The sequence below is a fragment of the Atractosteus spatula genome, chromosome 6, assembly GCF_055471065.1.
Source record: "Atractosteus spatula isolate fAtrSpa1 chromosome 6, fAtrSpa1.hap1, whole genome shotgun sequence".
Classification (NCBI taxonomy): domain Eukaryota; kingdom Metazoa; phylum Chordata; class Actinopteri; order Semionotiformes; family Lepisosteidae; genus Atractosteus; species Atractosteus spatula.
The window spans coordinates 10,300,902-10,315,194 of NC_142711.1; the positions used below are offsets into that span (position 1 = coordinate 10,300,902).

General features: G+C 38.1%; 1 protein-coding gene and 1 long non-coding RNA gene across 7 annotated transcripts in view; one reads left to right on the forward strand and one right to left on the reverse strand.

The window, feature by feature from the left end:
* Window positions 1-14,293, forward strand: part of unm_hu7910 (un-named hu7910) — an 89,079-nt gene that overhangs the window by 4,453 nt on the left and 70,333 nt on the right. Inside the window, exon 1 of one of the 6 annotated variants that reach the window (XM_088918285.1) lies at window positions 8,810-9,332. The exons of 4 other annotated variants lie outside the window; for them this stretch is intronic. In XM_088918285.1, coding sequence (XP_088774411.1) covers window positions 9,299-9,332 — 34 coding nt within the window. In that variant the 5' untranslated portion in view covers window positions 8,810-9,298. Of the gene's footprint in view, window positions 1-8,809; window positions 9,333-14,293 lie in introns of those variants that run through there. One more of the 6 variants, XM_088918289.1, reaches the window with a different exon arrangement.
* LOC148831801 (uncharacterized) lies at window positions 1,237-9,034 on the reverse strand. Its single transcript, XR_016091238.1, has 3 exons — window positions 8,903-9,034; window positions 8,501-8,658; window positions 1,237-1,317 (listed from the first exon to the last, which is right to left on the reverse strand). It is a non-coding gene; the product is annotated as an uncharacterized LOC148831801 (long non-coding RNA).

Sequence of the window (14,293 nt, forward strand, 5' to 3'; positions counted from 1 at the left end):
GGGAAAAAACATATAATTAACCCAGAAGGAGTTTTCTTGTTTAAACATGTAGATTCATGTTTTGGAAAGATGTATAACCAGTTATAGTTATGACAGAGATGAGAAAAATATTCTGGCTTGCAGAGTAATATTCAGTATGATTTGTTACTTTTTTAACCTTTAAAAACGGTTTTAGTAACACTAAAGACTGATTTACCTTGATTAAGGAAGTACTGAAGGATCATTTGTTTTACCTTTCCATGTGATTCCTGCTTGATTCATCCGTAAGTGTAGTGTTATTGTTAAATCGTATTTCTAAATCTTGGCACTGTCACAGTTTTATCTAGCTGATGCCTGACAACTGAACATCTTAAAATGTTAAACCATTTCTGTTTCTTTGACATTCCCCTGCTAGTCTAGCTTCCCCCTAATTTGCAAGTGTGAGAATCTTTTGTGTTAACAAGGTTAATTACCCATCTGCATTGCTCAAAAAGATGGCACTGAATTTGTGTGTGAAACGTATCTACAGCTTCTCTCTTCATTTGGCCGGAAGTCTGCAGTTAATGCTGTTTGCTTCCTCTATGCAAAAGACGACCTTAGGTTTGTTTTGTTTGTTTTTCCTGTTGATGCTGAGTAGGAACGTCTCTGCCAGCCTGGAAGAGCTTCACTCTCACTCTCTACTTCTATCATCCACTCTGTGAAGGTTGATTGTTTATTCTGTGTTGGGGGGGAAAAATTAGTTTTTTATGATGAGAGTCCAGAGGCCCAGATCAGATCACGCCCAAAGGCTTTGCAGTACTGTCATGACTTAGCCACTGTTGGTCACACCAATGTAAACGTTGGTCCAAGTGAAAATTTGTTGGTGGCTCCCAAGCACATAGTCTCAGAGAGGGGATGTAAGTGACAGATCCTGATTAGTGATCATAGCTGCAGTGTGTGAATGCATTACTGATATGCTGAATGTGAATAAACAGGTTCTTTTCAAGCTTGGGTGACAGTTTTCTAGGTTCATTCCACTTTTCTTTTGCCTGCTGGCACAATGCTAGCAATTCTGAGTTCAAATAGTTTCTTTAATATGTTTTCCTACTTTTTAAACTTCTTAGTTTACCTTAATGTTGTGTTATCAGTGGGTGATATGCTTGAAAAAATACATCACAATATTTTGTCTATTGCAGATGATATAGGTTCCAGTATTCATTTATTATATTTTTATTTCCTCTCAATATATATGTAATACCTTGCAGAATTATCCAGTCCCTTCCAATAAGATCAGCTTTGGCTGAATTGCAAATTTGTATATCCATTTTTAATTAAAACCTGAATGCTCCATCTAAACACCTGTGAGAAAGAAAGAAGTTAAATGTCGGCAAATGCTGCAAACAAATTCAAAAACCAAGATTTCTTGGTTGTACAAGCATTCTTTTCTGTGGCAAACTTAAATTAAGTTAAGGTGCACAAAAGTATTTTGAAAAGTCACGCAGTTAGTAGAATGGTCTGTTTGTGCTAAAACCACAATAAATATGCCTGTCTCTGTAAGGTTCTACAGTCAGGTTATGGATTTAGTAGTAAATCTTTAAATCAAGACCAAGGTGCTTTCAGAACAACTCTGGGATGAAGTTGCAGAATGGAACAGATCAGATCAAGGGTACATCTAATTTCAAAGTTGCTGAATATCCCTTTGAGAAATATCGTGTAGGAGATCATTGGAAGGGGTGAGTATTGGCAAGGCATAAGGTATTGTCTTAAATTAAGATTTGTAATCTTTGAATTGGGTCCGTGCTGGAGAGAATAAGTAAACCGTGGTGTTGGCATTATTTAAATACTTTTCTTTCGTGTGGACAGTACATCTCTGAATATTTGTAAGGAAGTCTGGAGTAATGACACAAATGAGGAACAGGTTTTTCAGTATTCCACCGAGATGAGGTAAAGCATTGACAGTGTAAGCTGTGCTCTTGTAAGAAAGAGGCAGTATGTAGATGAATAGTAAGTCTACGAAATGGAATGATGTGACGACAACACAGGGGGTCTGTGCTTTGATTAATTTAATAGGCTTTATTAATTAAACTAGAATGTTATTGTGGTTAGTTCTCTGTGTGTGCCCAGCGATGGACTGACTTCCTCTCCAGGGTGTATCCCGCCTTGCGCCTGTGGCTTGCTGAGGCTCTGGCTCCCCTGTGACCCGGAATTGGAAGAAGTGGTTAGAAAATGGATGGATGGTTTGTCGTTAGTTCGCAATACTGGTAAAACGAAGAAATGATCTGTGAAATGGTTATTTGCAATAAAAAATAGTTTTTTGACTGGGCAGATCATAGTCTATACGACATAAAGCACAGTGTCCTGTTATTGTGATAAATGGTTTGTAATGGGCAAAGTTTTGGATTATTGCAAAAGTAGTACGCACCCAAGTTTGGCAAAGATTCCCAAATTTGCTGCCGCCTGAGCTTTGACCCTATCAAATAGGGTTTGAGAATCTACTCAGCCTTTTCCAAAGCTAAAAATGCTTCTAGTCCTTAAATGTTTAGATTTTCAAAGATGCCTAGATTCTAATGTTCAGCAAGTATTCAACCCCTTTTCTATAGAAATCCTAAAGAGCTGAATTGAAAAACAGATTAGGTCAAAAGGTTGAGGTCAAAACATTATAGTCCTGGTCTATCTCTGCATGTAATCGATAATTAAACTTGAGATGAGAGTAAATATTGTCTCTGTACTTCTCACATATTGAATTTTAAGCCACAACCCATATTGTAATAGAATAAACCAAACATGTAGACAAAGAAGCTTGAAAATACAAGAAGGTTAGAAGAATAGTTTGTTTTTCAGGGAAAAGAAAGAATATTACATGGCACCATATACAATAATGAATAAATGTGAACAGTCATCATGGCATGAAAGACTTGGTACTGTAAAAAAAAACTGTACTTTAAAAATCCAGCAATAATAGCTTATTAAGAAGTGGAATGTATGGGATTCCACCGAGACATTACCTGGATTAGTCTTCCATTCCAAGGTGTGTTGCCAAGCAAACCGAAAACTGGTTAGGGGTGGTAATGTGAGTCAGCGTTTATATCATAGTAGTGTTTAGACCACAATTCTGGCTTGTATGGGTAAGTTTCAAGAAAGAAAATGTGATAAAGCAGATAAATGATGTAGCACATGTGGCAGAAATCTTTGTGGTCGTGTAAGATAAAAGTTGAGTTCTTTGCTCAAAATGCAAAGACTGGCACAGGCTCAAAAACGGCACAACGCCCCAAACCTGCTTGAGTATACAGCTGGTTCAGATCACGTTGTAGCATAACAATGATAAGAAGCGTATCAGAATCTTCTGTTTTTTTAATTGTAACTAATTCTAAGGTGACATTTTATTTGAAAATTGGCATGGTGTATAGGGCACAGTTTTTACCTATTAAAGGGCTGCACTACAGTGCAGTGTATTCTGAGAGATAAACATAAATATTCTTTGCTTCACACCTCTTGGCAAAGGTGACTTAATGGACACAAGTGGGTGTGATGTGGTTTTAAAAACTGTTTGGAGGACCACAAAGTCTTCATGTCTTGAGGAACTCAGGTTTTTCAGAAAGCAGTCATCTAAGACAGTAGTCCAAAATTAAACATATAGAAGCTTTTAGAAGTAAGAGTTTAAGAAAGGAAAAAGTTTGCCAAGTAAATATAGTAGATATTTCTTCAAGCTGATGTGCCAGTCACACATTGGGCACCTTGATGACTGAAAACACTGTCCTAATTGACAATAAACGAGCTGCTGTGCTTCAAAAAAAGTTTGAAGAAAAAATTGTGGCCAGATTGCATCCCAGTCAGGACTGCCATTTTCCTGCCATTCAAACGCTCTGGGGTCCGGCCAAACCCTAATTCCGCGGCAGTAGTGGAATAAAGAAATGCTTTGCTTTATGAGTTAAAATGGGGTAGAGCGAGGGATATGAAACAATAGTGCCCTAAAATTGCGATGGTTTTATGTAGTGAAGCGAAGTTAGAACTTTCGTTTTAAAACTCCATGAACGAGGAATTGAAGAATGTTGTTAGTCGTGTAAAGAAGAAAGTTGACCCCCCTGTAATGTCTGTTAAGACAATTGGAACTTTTGGATGGGAAGGTATAGTGTCGCAAGGAACCACTTGGCATGAGCAGCCAAGCAGAGGTGCCAACTGGAAGACCGCTGGAGTGATCAGTCCTGGTTCCGTGTGACCCTGCTCCCTGCTGAGTTCATGCTGAATCAAGTCGTTGCTACAGTTCAGCTTTAAATGAAATGGGTGTTTCCTCTTCATTTCCAGCTGCTACAGTTGCAGATTTTATGTTGCTTACAAAATGTAGCATCCTGAATACATTAGAACTTTAATATCTGGAAGCACTCAACTAGTCCTTATTTATGAAAATATTAGCTCAATAAAGCTCAGTGAAGTAATTGAATCATTCCTTTCATGGCCTGTAAATAACATCTGTTGGAATCCAATTGGTTTAATTCATGCATCTTCAGTCGCCATGAGGTTAATGATTCAGAATCCAAACCCTGTGGCAAATATGAAATAGGAATTTCTAAAATGAGGAACAATCAGCCCTCAAACTTTGCTTGAGAACCCCAGTGTCTTCTGGTTTTCATTGTAACTGATCTCGTAATTACCGAGGCTAATGGATATCGGATAGATTTTTCTGCTTAATTGGACCTTTTAGATCTGTTTGCCCTCAGCCTTTTTTTCCTGAATTTTCTGTCACAGGATTTTGTTTTGGCTAAGAAATTTAACAAACGGCTGCCTCCTAAGCATCTCTATTAACAGTTTACTTCCTACAGAAACGCAGAAGCGTTTCATCAAAGAAGCAACACAAAATCTTGAAAAGACAACACAACACAAAAGACATTGTGCAATGATGGCGCATAGAAGCTACCGATAGCCCAGCTGGAACTGTGTGCTTTGTGTTCTTGATAATGTCCAGCGTCACAGTATGTGCTCAAATTTACTTTCTACCTGGGTTTATTCAGAATGAAATGCTACAGTTTGTACCTAATGTGAACACAGTTTTAACCATGAGGACAGTCACACACATTCTTAAACAAGAACGAGAGTGCAGTGGAATCGATTTCACTTTGTCAGTTAATGATAATGTAGGTATTATGACTTTATGATCACATGACTTCATGATCACATAAAGTACATGAGAATATACCGTCTCATAATTAAGAGATAATTTTCTCGATATTACAAGATAACTCTGGATTTTCTTTTCCTTGATGGTAGCAGTGTGCTTCCATAGTTTCCTTATGTCTGTCTAAACAGCTCAACAGACAAACTTTAAGTGAGGTCCAGATGTATGGGAATGACATTGTATTAGACATTGAAAAAGCAGCTGTGTTGTACTGTGGTAGATCCTAATTACTAACCCCTATCCAATGTCTGAAGAGCTGATAAAAGGTCAGCTAGAAATCAGTTTAACAGAACTCAGCTGGAGCAAAAGCTGTAAGACACAAGAGTCCTCCTAGACCTATATTATGAAGAACTGTCTTAGTATGAAGTTCTGGTTAGTACATGGGTTTCTTTATGTTCTAATTTGTGTTAATGATGTAGAGCTCAATCCTATGTAGTGTTTTTGAAGCGGTGCATGTTTGCCCATGAGTTTCTTTTGTAGCTTTTCAGCTTTTTATAATTACAAAGAAGTTTGAATCCCCTCTGTTACATTAACCTGTAAATTTAATTCTGTGTATTATGAAGGTTATCAGTGATTTTCATCTTCACTTTAAATGGCTAACTAGAACATTTTTGATTTGCCAGATTATTGATGTTCCTTGATTTTCAGATGAATCAGATGAATAGCCTTGATTTTGTCAGTAATCTGCTTCACTGTTAACATCGTTTAAAGAATATCCTATATTGTTAGAATATATATGTACTTATTTTGCTTTTATTGATTTACACACTTTATTCCTTGTAGCATATGCTTTTGGTTTCGTCATGACCACAGCTACTCCCCCGTTGAAGACACTGGAGCTGGTAATTACAGCAAAATCTTGGCTGTGACTGCTTGTAAAAGGGTGTTGTTTTTAACAGCGTAACATTCATAAGTAATTTGCTTTTTAAACATACTTTGCATGTGGCATTATGCGGCATGTGTAGAGTTGTGAGTGACTTGCCATGTGGCATGTTTTTGTTGTTTTTTTTTTATTCCAGAAGCAGCCGAAACCTGTTTCTAATATAGTGTGGAAGACTTGTGTTTTGCATTTGATTTCGGGGAGAACACTTGATTAAAGTGGCTGCTTGTTTTTTTGATGGTGTCTTTCCTTTAGGGCTTGCCTGTATTCAGTCTGTGTGCCAAGGCTGCAGTGTGTAAACGTTTCATAGTGTGATGTTGCAGTTTTTTTTCCCCCCACATCATCACGGTCCCACGTTAAAATATTCAATCACCGAGCCACTTAAAAACATCCTTAACATCGCAGCTTAATGACCTAATGCAGGGAAATAACAAAAAACGACATCCATGACTTTCCAGTGGAGGCACTGTGCTTAGTGGCGTGTCCTGAATAATAAAGTGGGAGTCAAATGAAAATAGTAGAGGCTCGTTTAAAATGAGAGAGAAGTTTATTTTGCCCCAAAAATATCTTTAATTTTGGATTTACGGCCATATATTTGTTACGTGTGTGTGTCTTGTAAAAGTGACCTTGCTCATCCAAATACCTGCATGTTGTCACACTTGGGGACTGTGCGCAGGACTCCACGATGTGTTTTATGTAATGGGCTCGTACCATGTTCGCGTTAAGGGGGAGTAACCATGTTTGGGTTTTGTGCAAAAAAAATTGTAGTTGTGTTTATGTATGATGTAACTTTCTCATACATGGTCAGTATTATAATCTTTTGAATTCATAGTTTTATTACCTGCTAGTAAATCGTACAAAATGTATTCTTACCTAAATTTAGTACATGCCAGTTGGAGGGGTTTTATCGAGGACCCTGTATAAAACGAGGCCTTGTTCCGTGAGGTAAGATTTTAGTCCTGATCCTCAAGTTTTCCGCCAGCATGTAATAAGCAAGTATCGGCTGTTATAAGCCAGTTCTTTTTTTCCTCAGCAGAAGGGCTTTATGCTCAGAGAACATGCGCTACAGTTTTGTAGTTGTTTTTAAAGTCTTACTCTCTGAGACGTATGTAGTTTGTAGAACAGGTGTTGGTGTTACTCATTGCACTACCCGCTTTGCGATGCTGAAGTTGTTTATCACCATCTTTGCTTAATAAAATAGCTATTATAATTTTTTTTTTACCCAACTACACATTTTTTTTTCTAGATACTCTAATCAATTGGTCATGTAACCATTTCTTCCCACGTCATCTTGTTCATTATGAATGTAATGTGTCTTTCAGGAAGATACTTTGGTTCCAGTATGGTATCCAAAAAGAACTGAACTGTGTTTTTCTTAAACATAAAATCATTCATTTTTAGTACTTTCAGTAAATTAACAAGATATACGTCCTTAAATAATATAAATTGTTTTCACAACAATGTGATTTACTTCTGAATCTTCCAGACACTAAACTGCCTCATTTTGTTGCTGCTTTGTAGCCTTTATTATTATTATTGAAATGATTGCAGATTAAGACAGTTCTTCCTGGGTGTTAAATTCTGACAAACCCCAGCTTTTTATTCTTAGGTTTTATAGTATGTGTACACGCAAACATCGGTCTTTTTACTGATTCATATGAAAACTGTGAGGCAAACCACTGAGGTTACCCCCCACTAAGTGTAAATAATACAGGTTTGAGTTGTTTGTACTGTTACTGATAGACTTTGTTCTATCCACCTCGAGACCTCAAAGAAGATTGGACCATTAACATTCCACCTTCCCAGTAAATGCTGTCAGTACTCCATCCATCCATTTTCTAACCTCTTCATCCAGTTTAGGTTTGTGGGGGCCCATCGTGGGAAGCAACAGGCACAAGGCAGGATACAGCCTGGATGGGAGTCCATTGCAGGGCACACACAGACACTTACACTCGCACCAGGGCCAGTTTTCCCAGAAGCCAGTTAACCTACCAGTGTGCCTTTGGGTTTTGGGAGGGAACTGGATAGCTAGCAGCCCAGGAATTGAACCCAATGCCACCATGCTGCCCCTGATGTTAGTACCGTCTGTGAAAATATTTTTTCATATTTTAATTTCGCATTTAAAGCATTCATTAGCTTATGGTTGCATTGTTTATCATGATGATTTGTGTGAACATTAGGTGAAAACGCATACAATACAAATGTACTAAGTGTGATACACATTCCGTTGACTATAAAAATGACCAATGTTGTAAATCTGTGAAAAGCATTTTGAAGTTATTCATGTTTCCAAAAGGAGTTGGACTGGTGTCAGTGGGGTTATAGGAATTGGAGGTAGCAGTTGCACTTCTGTAGAATATGAAGTTAACCTGCAGTGCTATTCTTCAAATGCTTTTTGTTTGAGATTTGGTTTGCATTTGAGATGATTTTGCTTTAAAACAGTGAACAAGATTCTGCAGAGGTAGGGAATACTCTCACCTGAGGGCTCTTACCTCAGTCTCTCATGGCTCCTCAGATTGCCTTTGGAAATCTGTAACTGCCCTCGTAAACATGACGAATTTGTACAGAAGGTCAGCTGTATGAAAATATAGTGCGAAGTAGACGCCCTTCATTCCTCGCTGAAGTGCTTTGACACCGGAGAGGTGAAGACCTGTCAGTGAAACAGGAAGAAGTGCTACAGCTGTGTACAGTAGTGAAATGTCCATAGATAGCAAGGGTGGCTTTTCAGAACAGGCCATGTAAGGGTGAAGAATATGTCAGTGACAGCGGCAAAGTAGTTTTGGGAGAATGCCAGGTTTTACTAACATTACACAGAAGAGACTCGTTTAGGTTTTTGGTTTTTGCCGTCGTCAAACATAAAACACCTTTCAACTAGAGCACTGAAGAGTTCCTACCTGGAAAAATATCCACGAGTTTGGCATTTGCTCGTGTGTCTTCTTGGCTGATATACTGGAGTGCAGAGAGGGTAAACAGGGCAGTTTTTACCTTTAGGCCAGTCAGTCTGTCCCATCAGGCTTTGGATTAGCAGACGGGCTTGGAAAGAGAGAGAGAGAGGGAGGGAGAGAGCAGTCTTTCCATATGAGTGCCTAATTTTATTTGGACGCTGTAGAGAGCAGCTCTAAAAATACTCTGTTGAGCAGGCAGGACGTGTATCGAGTTCTAGCTGACTTAGCTTTACAAAACTTTCAGCCGCTGTTGCTTGCTGGGACTTCGGTGCAGCAACAGGGGAATTTTATTGCTTTTCTTTCTTGTGCCTGAATTTGACAATCTCTCTTGAGATTTCTGCATGGATGGGGGAGTCTAATGATATGGCAGAAGATACAGGTAAAGTAACGGAACAATTTCAGCAAAAGCCAAAATAAATACTTCAAGAAAGTGTTATCTTTCTGATTACAGGTTTTTATACTGGTTCAACTTATTTTGCTCTGTCTTATTTTGGGGAGATAATCCCATTTCAGCAGTTATTACAGAATGTTTTAATGAGGTCAGGCAAAGGGTTGGGTTGTTTTGTGCTGACCAGGCAAAGCTGCAGTTTAAGTTGTGAACTTAAATAGCTTTAAATAACTCCTCCACTTGTTTTGATTGCCAATGTTTTTATAAAGCCAAACCCTCTGTATGAAGATCTAACCTGTTGACATCTAAAATGTTAATGTGGTGGATGCCTATTCAGTTTTGTTTTTTTCATTAAAAAAACATCAACATGGGTATTGAAGTCTGGTGGTCATGTCTGACCTATTTCCAACATAGAGGACTTTTATTTGTCGTTCTTGGTACCCTCTTTAGCTACTTGTCTGTGTAAATGTTCAGTAGATCAGTTTTATTCATAGTCTTCTGAAATCTTAATGTAATAACATACGGTGTTCTTGCCTACTTTTATCATAGGTCTAGCAAAACTCTTGTTTATCGAACCTTCTGTATGATTGAGAAGGCATCATGGTCATATCAAACTGTGACTGTATCCAGCTGCCTCCTTCCTTGCAAATTAGATTGGCATTTTGCCTTGCCCAGAATAAACCGTCTAGCCTGTAAAAGTTTGTTTTTGTGAGTTAGCCACAGTGCAGTATTTTTTCCACCTTCTCTTCTATAGCATAGTCATTTTAATATGCTTGATGTAGGTATAGAAACATTACCACTAATTGGATTTTATGTAAGTTGACAGATGTTCAAATCTTTGTAATGCCTCAGATAATGGCTGTTACACTGCACTTATAAACATTAGCATCATGGTTGGTTTCTTTGCAGCAGTGGTTCCTAACCTTAGTCCTGGGAGACCATTGCCTGTTATTGAAACACATTTTCAGGGGTCTTTTTTTAAGGCAGATTTTTAAAATTGCTTTCAGTGCCTTGAAAGTTGATTAAGATCCGTAATATTTATTAACCTTGTACCAGACTCTTAAGTTCCAGTACGGTCCTCATTCAGGTGTGGTTGCTTGAAATGTGACCAGTTAGACGTCTGGAAAAAAGATCAACAGAACAATCAATGTGGGAATGCCTGGTGCACTGATATAGCCAACTGCATCTTTACATTATAAATTGATTTCATACTAAGATCTATAAATTGTGACTATTAAGAGAAAGGTGAGGAAACACTGCATGAATACTCTTGAAGTAGGGTATTTTTTACTTGGAGGACTGGGTGTAGGAACAGCTAAACAAGCAAATGGGTCAATTAAAGGCACCAGTTAGCACCTGTGATTTAGGAGCTTGATTGGAATGAATACCAGCAGACAGTGATCCTCCGTGACCCAAGCCTGGGTTCATTTCTATTAACTTAATAGAGAAAGACCATTCCTCAACAGGAGATAGGCACACTGCTGTCCTCACAAAGACATGTCCCATATTTTGACTGAAATGCAGAAGAATTGCCATTCTGTCACTAAAGATTTACTTGAAATGTAATAAATTAATTTGATAAGCCACTTGAAATGTTAATTGCTCTGTCATTAGGAGTTTTAACAATACATTATAATTTTTATAAACAGTGTAACAAAGTCATTCAAGTGTTTATATACCATATAAACGCTAATAACATCCAGTGATTTAATGTAGGAATAAATCTTTACTGATCTTGCATGAAAGTGTGCAGTATCATAAATTACTGATGAAGCAAGATAATCCTGTATGTGTTGGGAGTGATGTACTGCTGACATACTACAAGAGCAAACTGCTTTAAACCTTTAAACATGCCGTTCACGTCTGAAATGCCATGTTAAAGGAATCAGGGAATGTTTTGTAAAAGATCTTGCACCAATGCCAGTACAAGTACTGCTAGTAATACAATGAGTGAAGAGGTTAAATACACAATATACTGTTGAGTTTGATATAGTGAAAAATCACCACAGTGCTTTCTGTGTAGTTGTATAAGTACTAATTATTTAGAACCAATTTAAATGTCTTTTTTAGGAGGACTTATTTTTGTGTCTGCACATGATGAGCAGACAAAACTTAAAATGGTATCAGTTTCAAAAGCACATTTGCTAGAAAATGCCATACAATACAGGCACTTCAATCCAATTGCTTTGGGAAAAAAAGCAAGGAGTTATTATTCTTGTTTTGTATTAATAATTATGAATGGGCAATGAAGATGCTTTCAAAAGCATAATGCTCAACAGCATGCTTAAATGTTTTCTCCTTTTCAGCAATCATTTCTCTTTTACTTTTCTGAATGTAACTTTTTTTTTGTCTTTGATATTAAGAATTCTCATTTAGCTTTTTGAGGTGTATTATCTCAAGACAGGCAATACCAGTCTCAATTCTTTTATTGCAGTTATCAGGAGGTGGTAAACCTCCATAGAGGATGACAAAACTTTTAATATAAAGGAAGGGAATATTCTGTGTGCATATATTTGTGTGTAAAACAGGTTTTAATTAACGAGGATTGTTATTGTATTTTGTAGGAAATCATGTGAAATATATTCTCTCTCCCTGCTCCCTCATTTTTTATCACCCCAGTGCTGTTAGGGATGATAATTTCCTCTGTGTGCAGCTCACTATAGGCCCTGCTACAACAGTTCAATGGTGTTTAGGTCCAGGCTTTGACTAGTCTGTTGTATAGCACCAAAGTCCTTCTTCTACAACTCTCCTTTATAGATCTGCTTATATTTTTTCAATCATTTTCTTGCTGCAAGACTACTTTGGGTTCAGCTTCAGATCACGGACAGATGGCCCGACATTCTCCTCTTGAAACTTCTGATCCAGTGCAGATTTTATGGCTGTGTTAATGATGGCAAGCCATTCAGGTCCTGAGGTGGCAAAGCAGCCCCAAAGCACTACTCTCCCACCACCATACTCGATGGCTGGGATGAGGTTTGTCTGTCCGAAAGCAGTGTTTCATTTAACCACACATAATGTTTCTCATTGAGGCCTAACCTTTGAATCATCTGCCCAGGAGCATGCTTCCAGAAGCCTTGTGGATGATTTATGTGTTCTTTGGTGAACTTCTGGTGGGTAGCTGTTCTTTTTGGAGAGCTTTGGCCTTCTCTTTTCTATCCTGCCACAGTTTCTTTTCTTGCTCAGTCATATTCAGATAGTTGAGTCATGAACGGTCACACTATCCAAGGTGAGAGTTGATATTACTGATTTTCCTTTTTGTTCTTGGAAGAGATTTTTGTTGCAGAGCTCTCCTGGTTAGAGTGACCGTGGTCTTGGGTTTTCTAGGCAATCTTGCTAGCAGCTTGGTGGAGACTCAAATCCTTCGAAATTGTTTTGTAATCCATTCTGTATTGATGGATGTCAATAACACTTTTTTTTCTGAGGTCCTCAGAGATTTCCTTAGATCGTGGCATGACTTATTTCCATCTGTATGGTGAAGATCAAACTCGGTGTTTCTGATCGCTATACAAGATGTGGCCTTCTAAACTCTGCCCTCAGAATCTACCTAATTATTTAAACACTTTAGCTCAATTATGGGAATAATTAAGAGTCATGAAACTAGGGGTTCACTTACTTTTTTGTTCAAGATTGCTATCATGGTAGCATTGACATTTCCATATTTATCTGTTTACCCCTCAGAGACTGCTGATCTGGTTTTCCCTCCTACCTGAGCAGTTTAGGGACTCGACTGTGAGTCCAGTGGTGATGTTGAAACGGACACACAGTTCAGTGGCTGAGATTTAAAGTGCATGAGTCAACAATATCACTGTCACTCCTCAAACCTGGCCTGTATGGCAGAATGGAAAATCCATCTCAAATACCCCATGAAGTTTGCAACAAAGAATGAAATCAATACTGCAAATGTGGCAAAAGGTATTGTGATCAGACAAGACAAATTGGGGAAATATTGGTAATTTGGTCCAAATGAAAAGCGTTGCCTCTGACACAAACCAAAGATCACCCAGTCAGCACCATCCTTGTTCCCAAACGTGGGTGGCAGCACTGTGGTTTAATGTAGCTGAAATAAATTTCTGAAGGTACTTTTATGGTTGAAGGTGTCATGCTGTTATATATGGGAAAACAAACATGGAATGGGCCAAATCATTAAGTATTTCTAATCCTTAATCACCATTCTTTGTATCTGTTTTTAACCTTATGTCTGGTTTTATCGTAAGTCGTCATATGCACTTACTGTGCTCATCATGAAGACTAAAAAAAAAGAATAAAGGTTCTAAAAGTGGCATTCTGCTGTACACAACAGCAATTGCCTTGTGTCCATTGTCTTTGGAGTTAGTTATATGATACTGTTCTGAAATATCCACAGATTGCTGAGATTTCTGTGCTGGCTCATTGCTTCAAGGTCAGTTTTGTGCATCCTATTCCAAGCATTTGTGCAAGTTCTTACCATTTGCATTGTCAGGATGACTGTCACATCCAGTTGCATTCCGAATCTCAACATAGTTTATTAAAAGACTTTGCAGGTTCACGTTGTGCAGGACTATGATAATTTTGACGTAAAAAATGTATGTGGCAGAAAACAAGGATTTCTATTCAAAGTATCTTCTTTTTAAGAAAGGTCTGGATGCTTTTTTTTCGTGTTGCAATCTATAGTGCAGCTTCTGTCTGATCTAAATACTTTGTCTGGGTGGCTCTTTTCTTTCTTAGGACTCCATATTTCATTACTGGCTTGGTGTTGAAATGTATTATTTTTGTGACGTTTAAGTAAATTTCTTCATACTTACAGGAGTTGTTCCAAGCGGTGTGGAGTGGTGGCTAGGGCTCTGGTCCATAGCAGAGGGTTGTGGGTTCAATTCCCAGGCTGGTTGCAGCTGCTGTACCCTTGAGCAAAAATATTTCATGCAGATTGCTCCACTAAATGCTTGGCTGTATAAGTGTTCTTAATTGTCTTATCT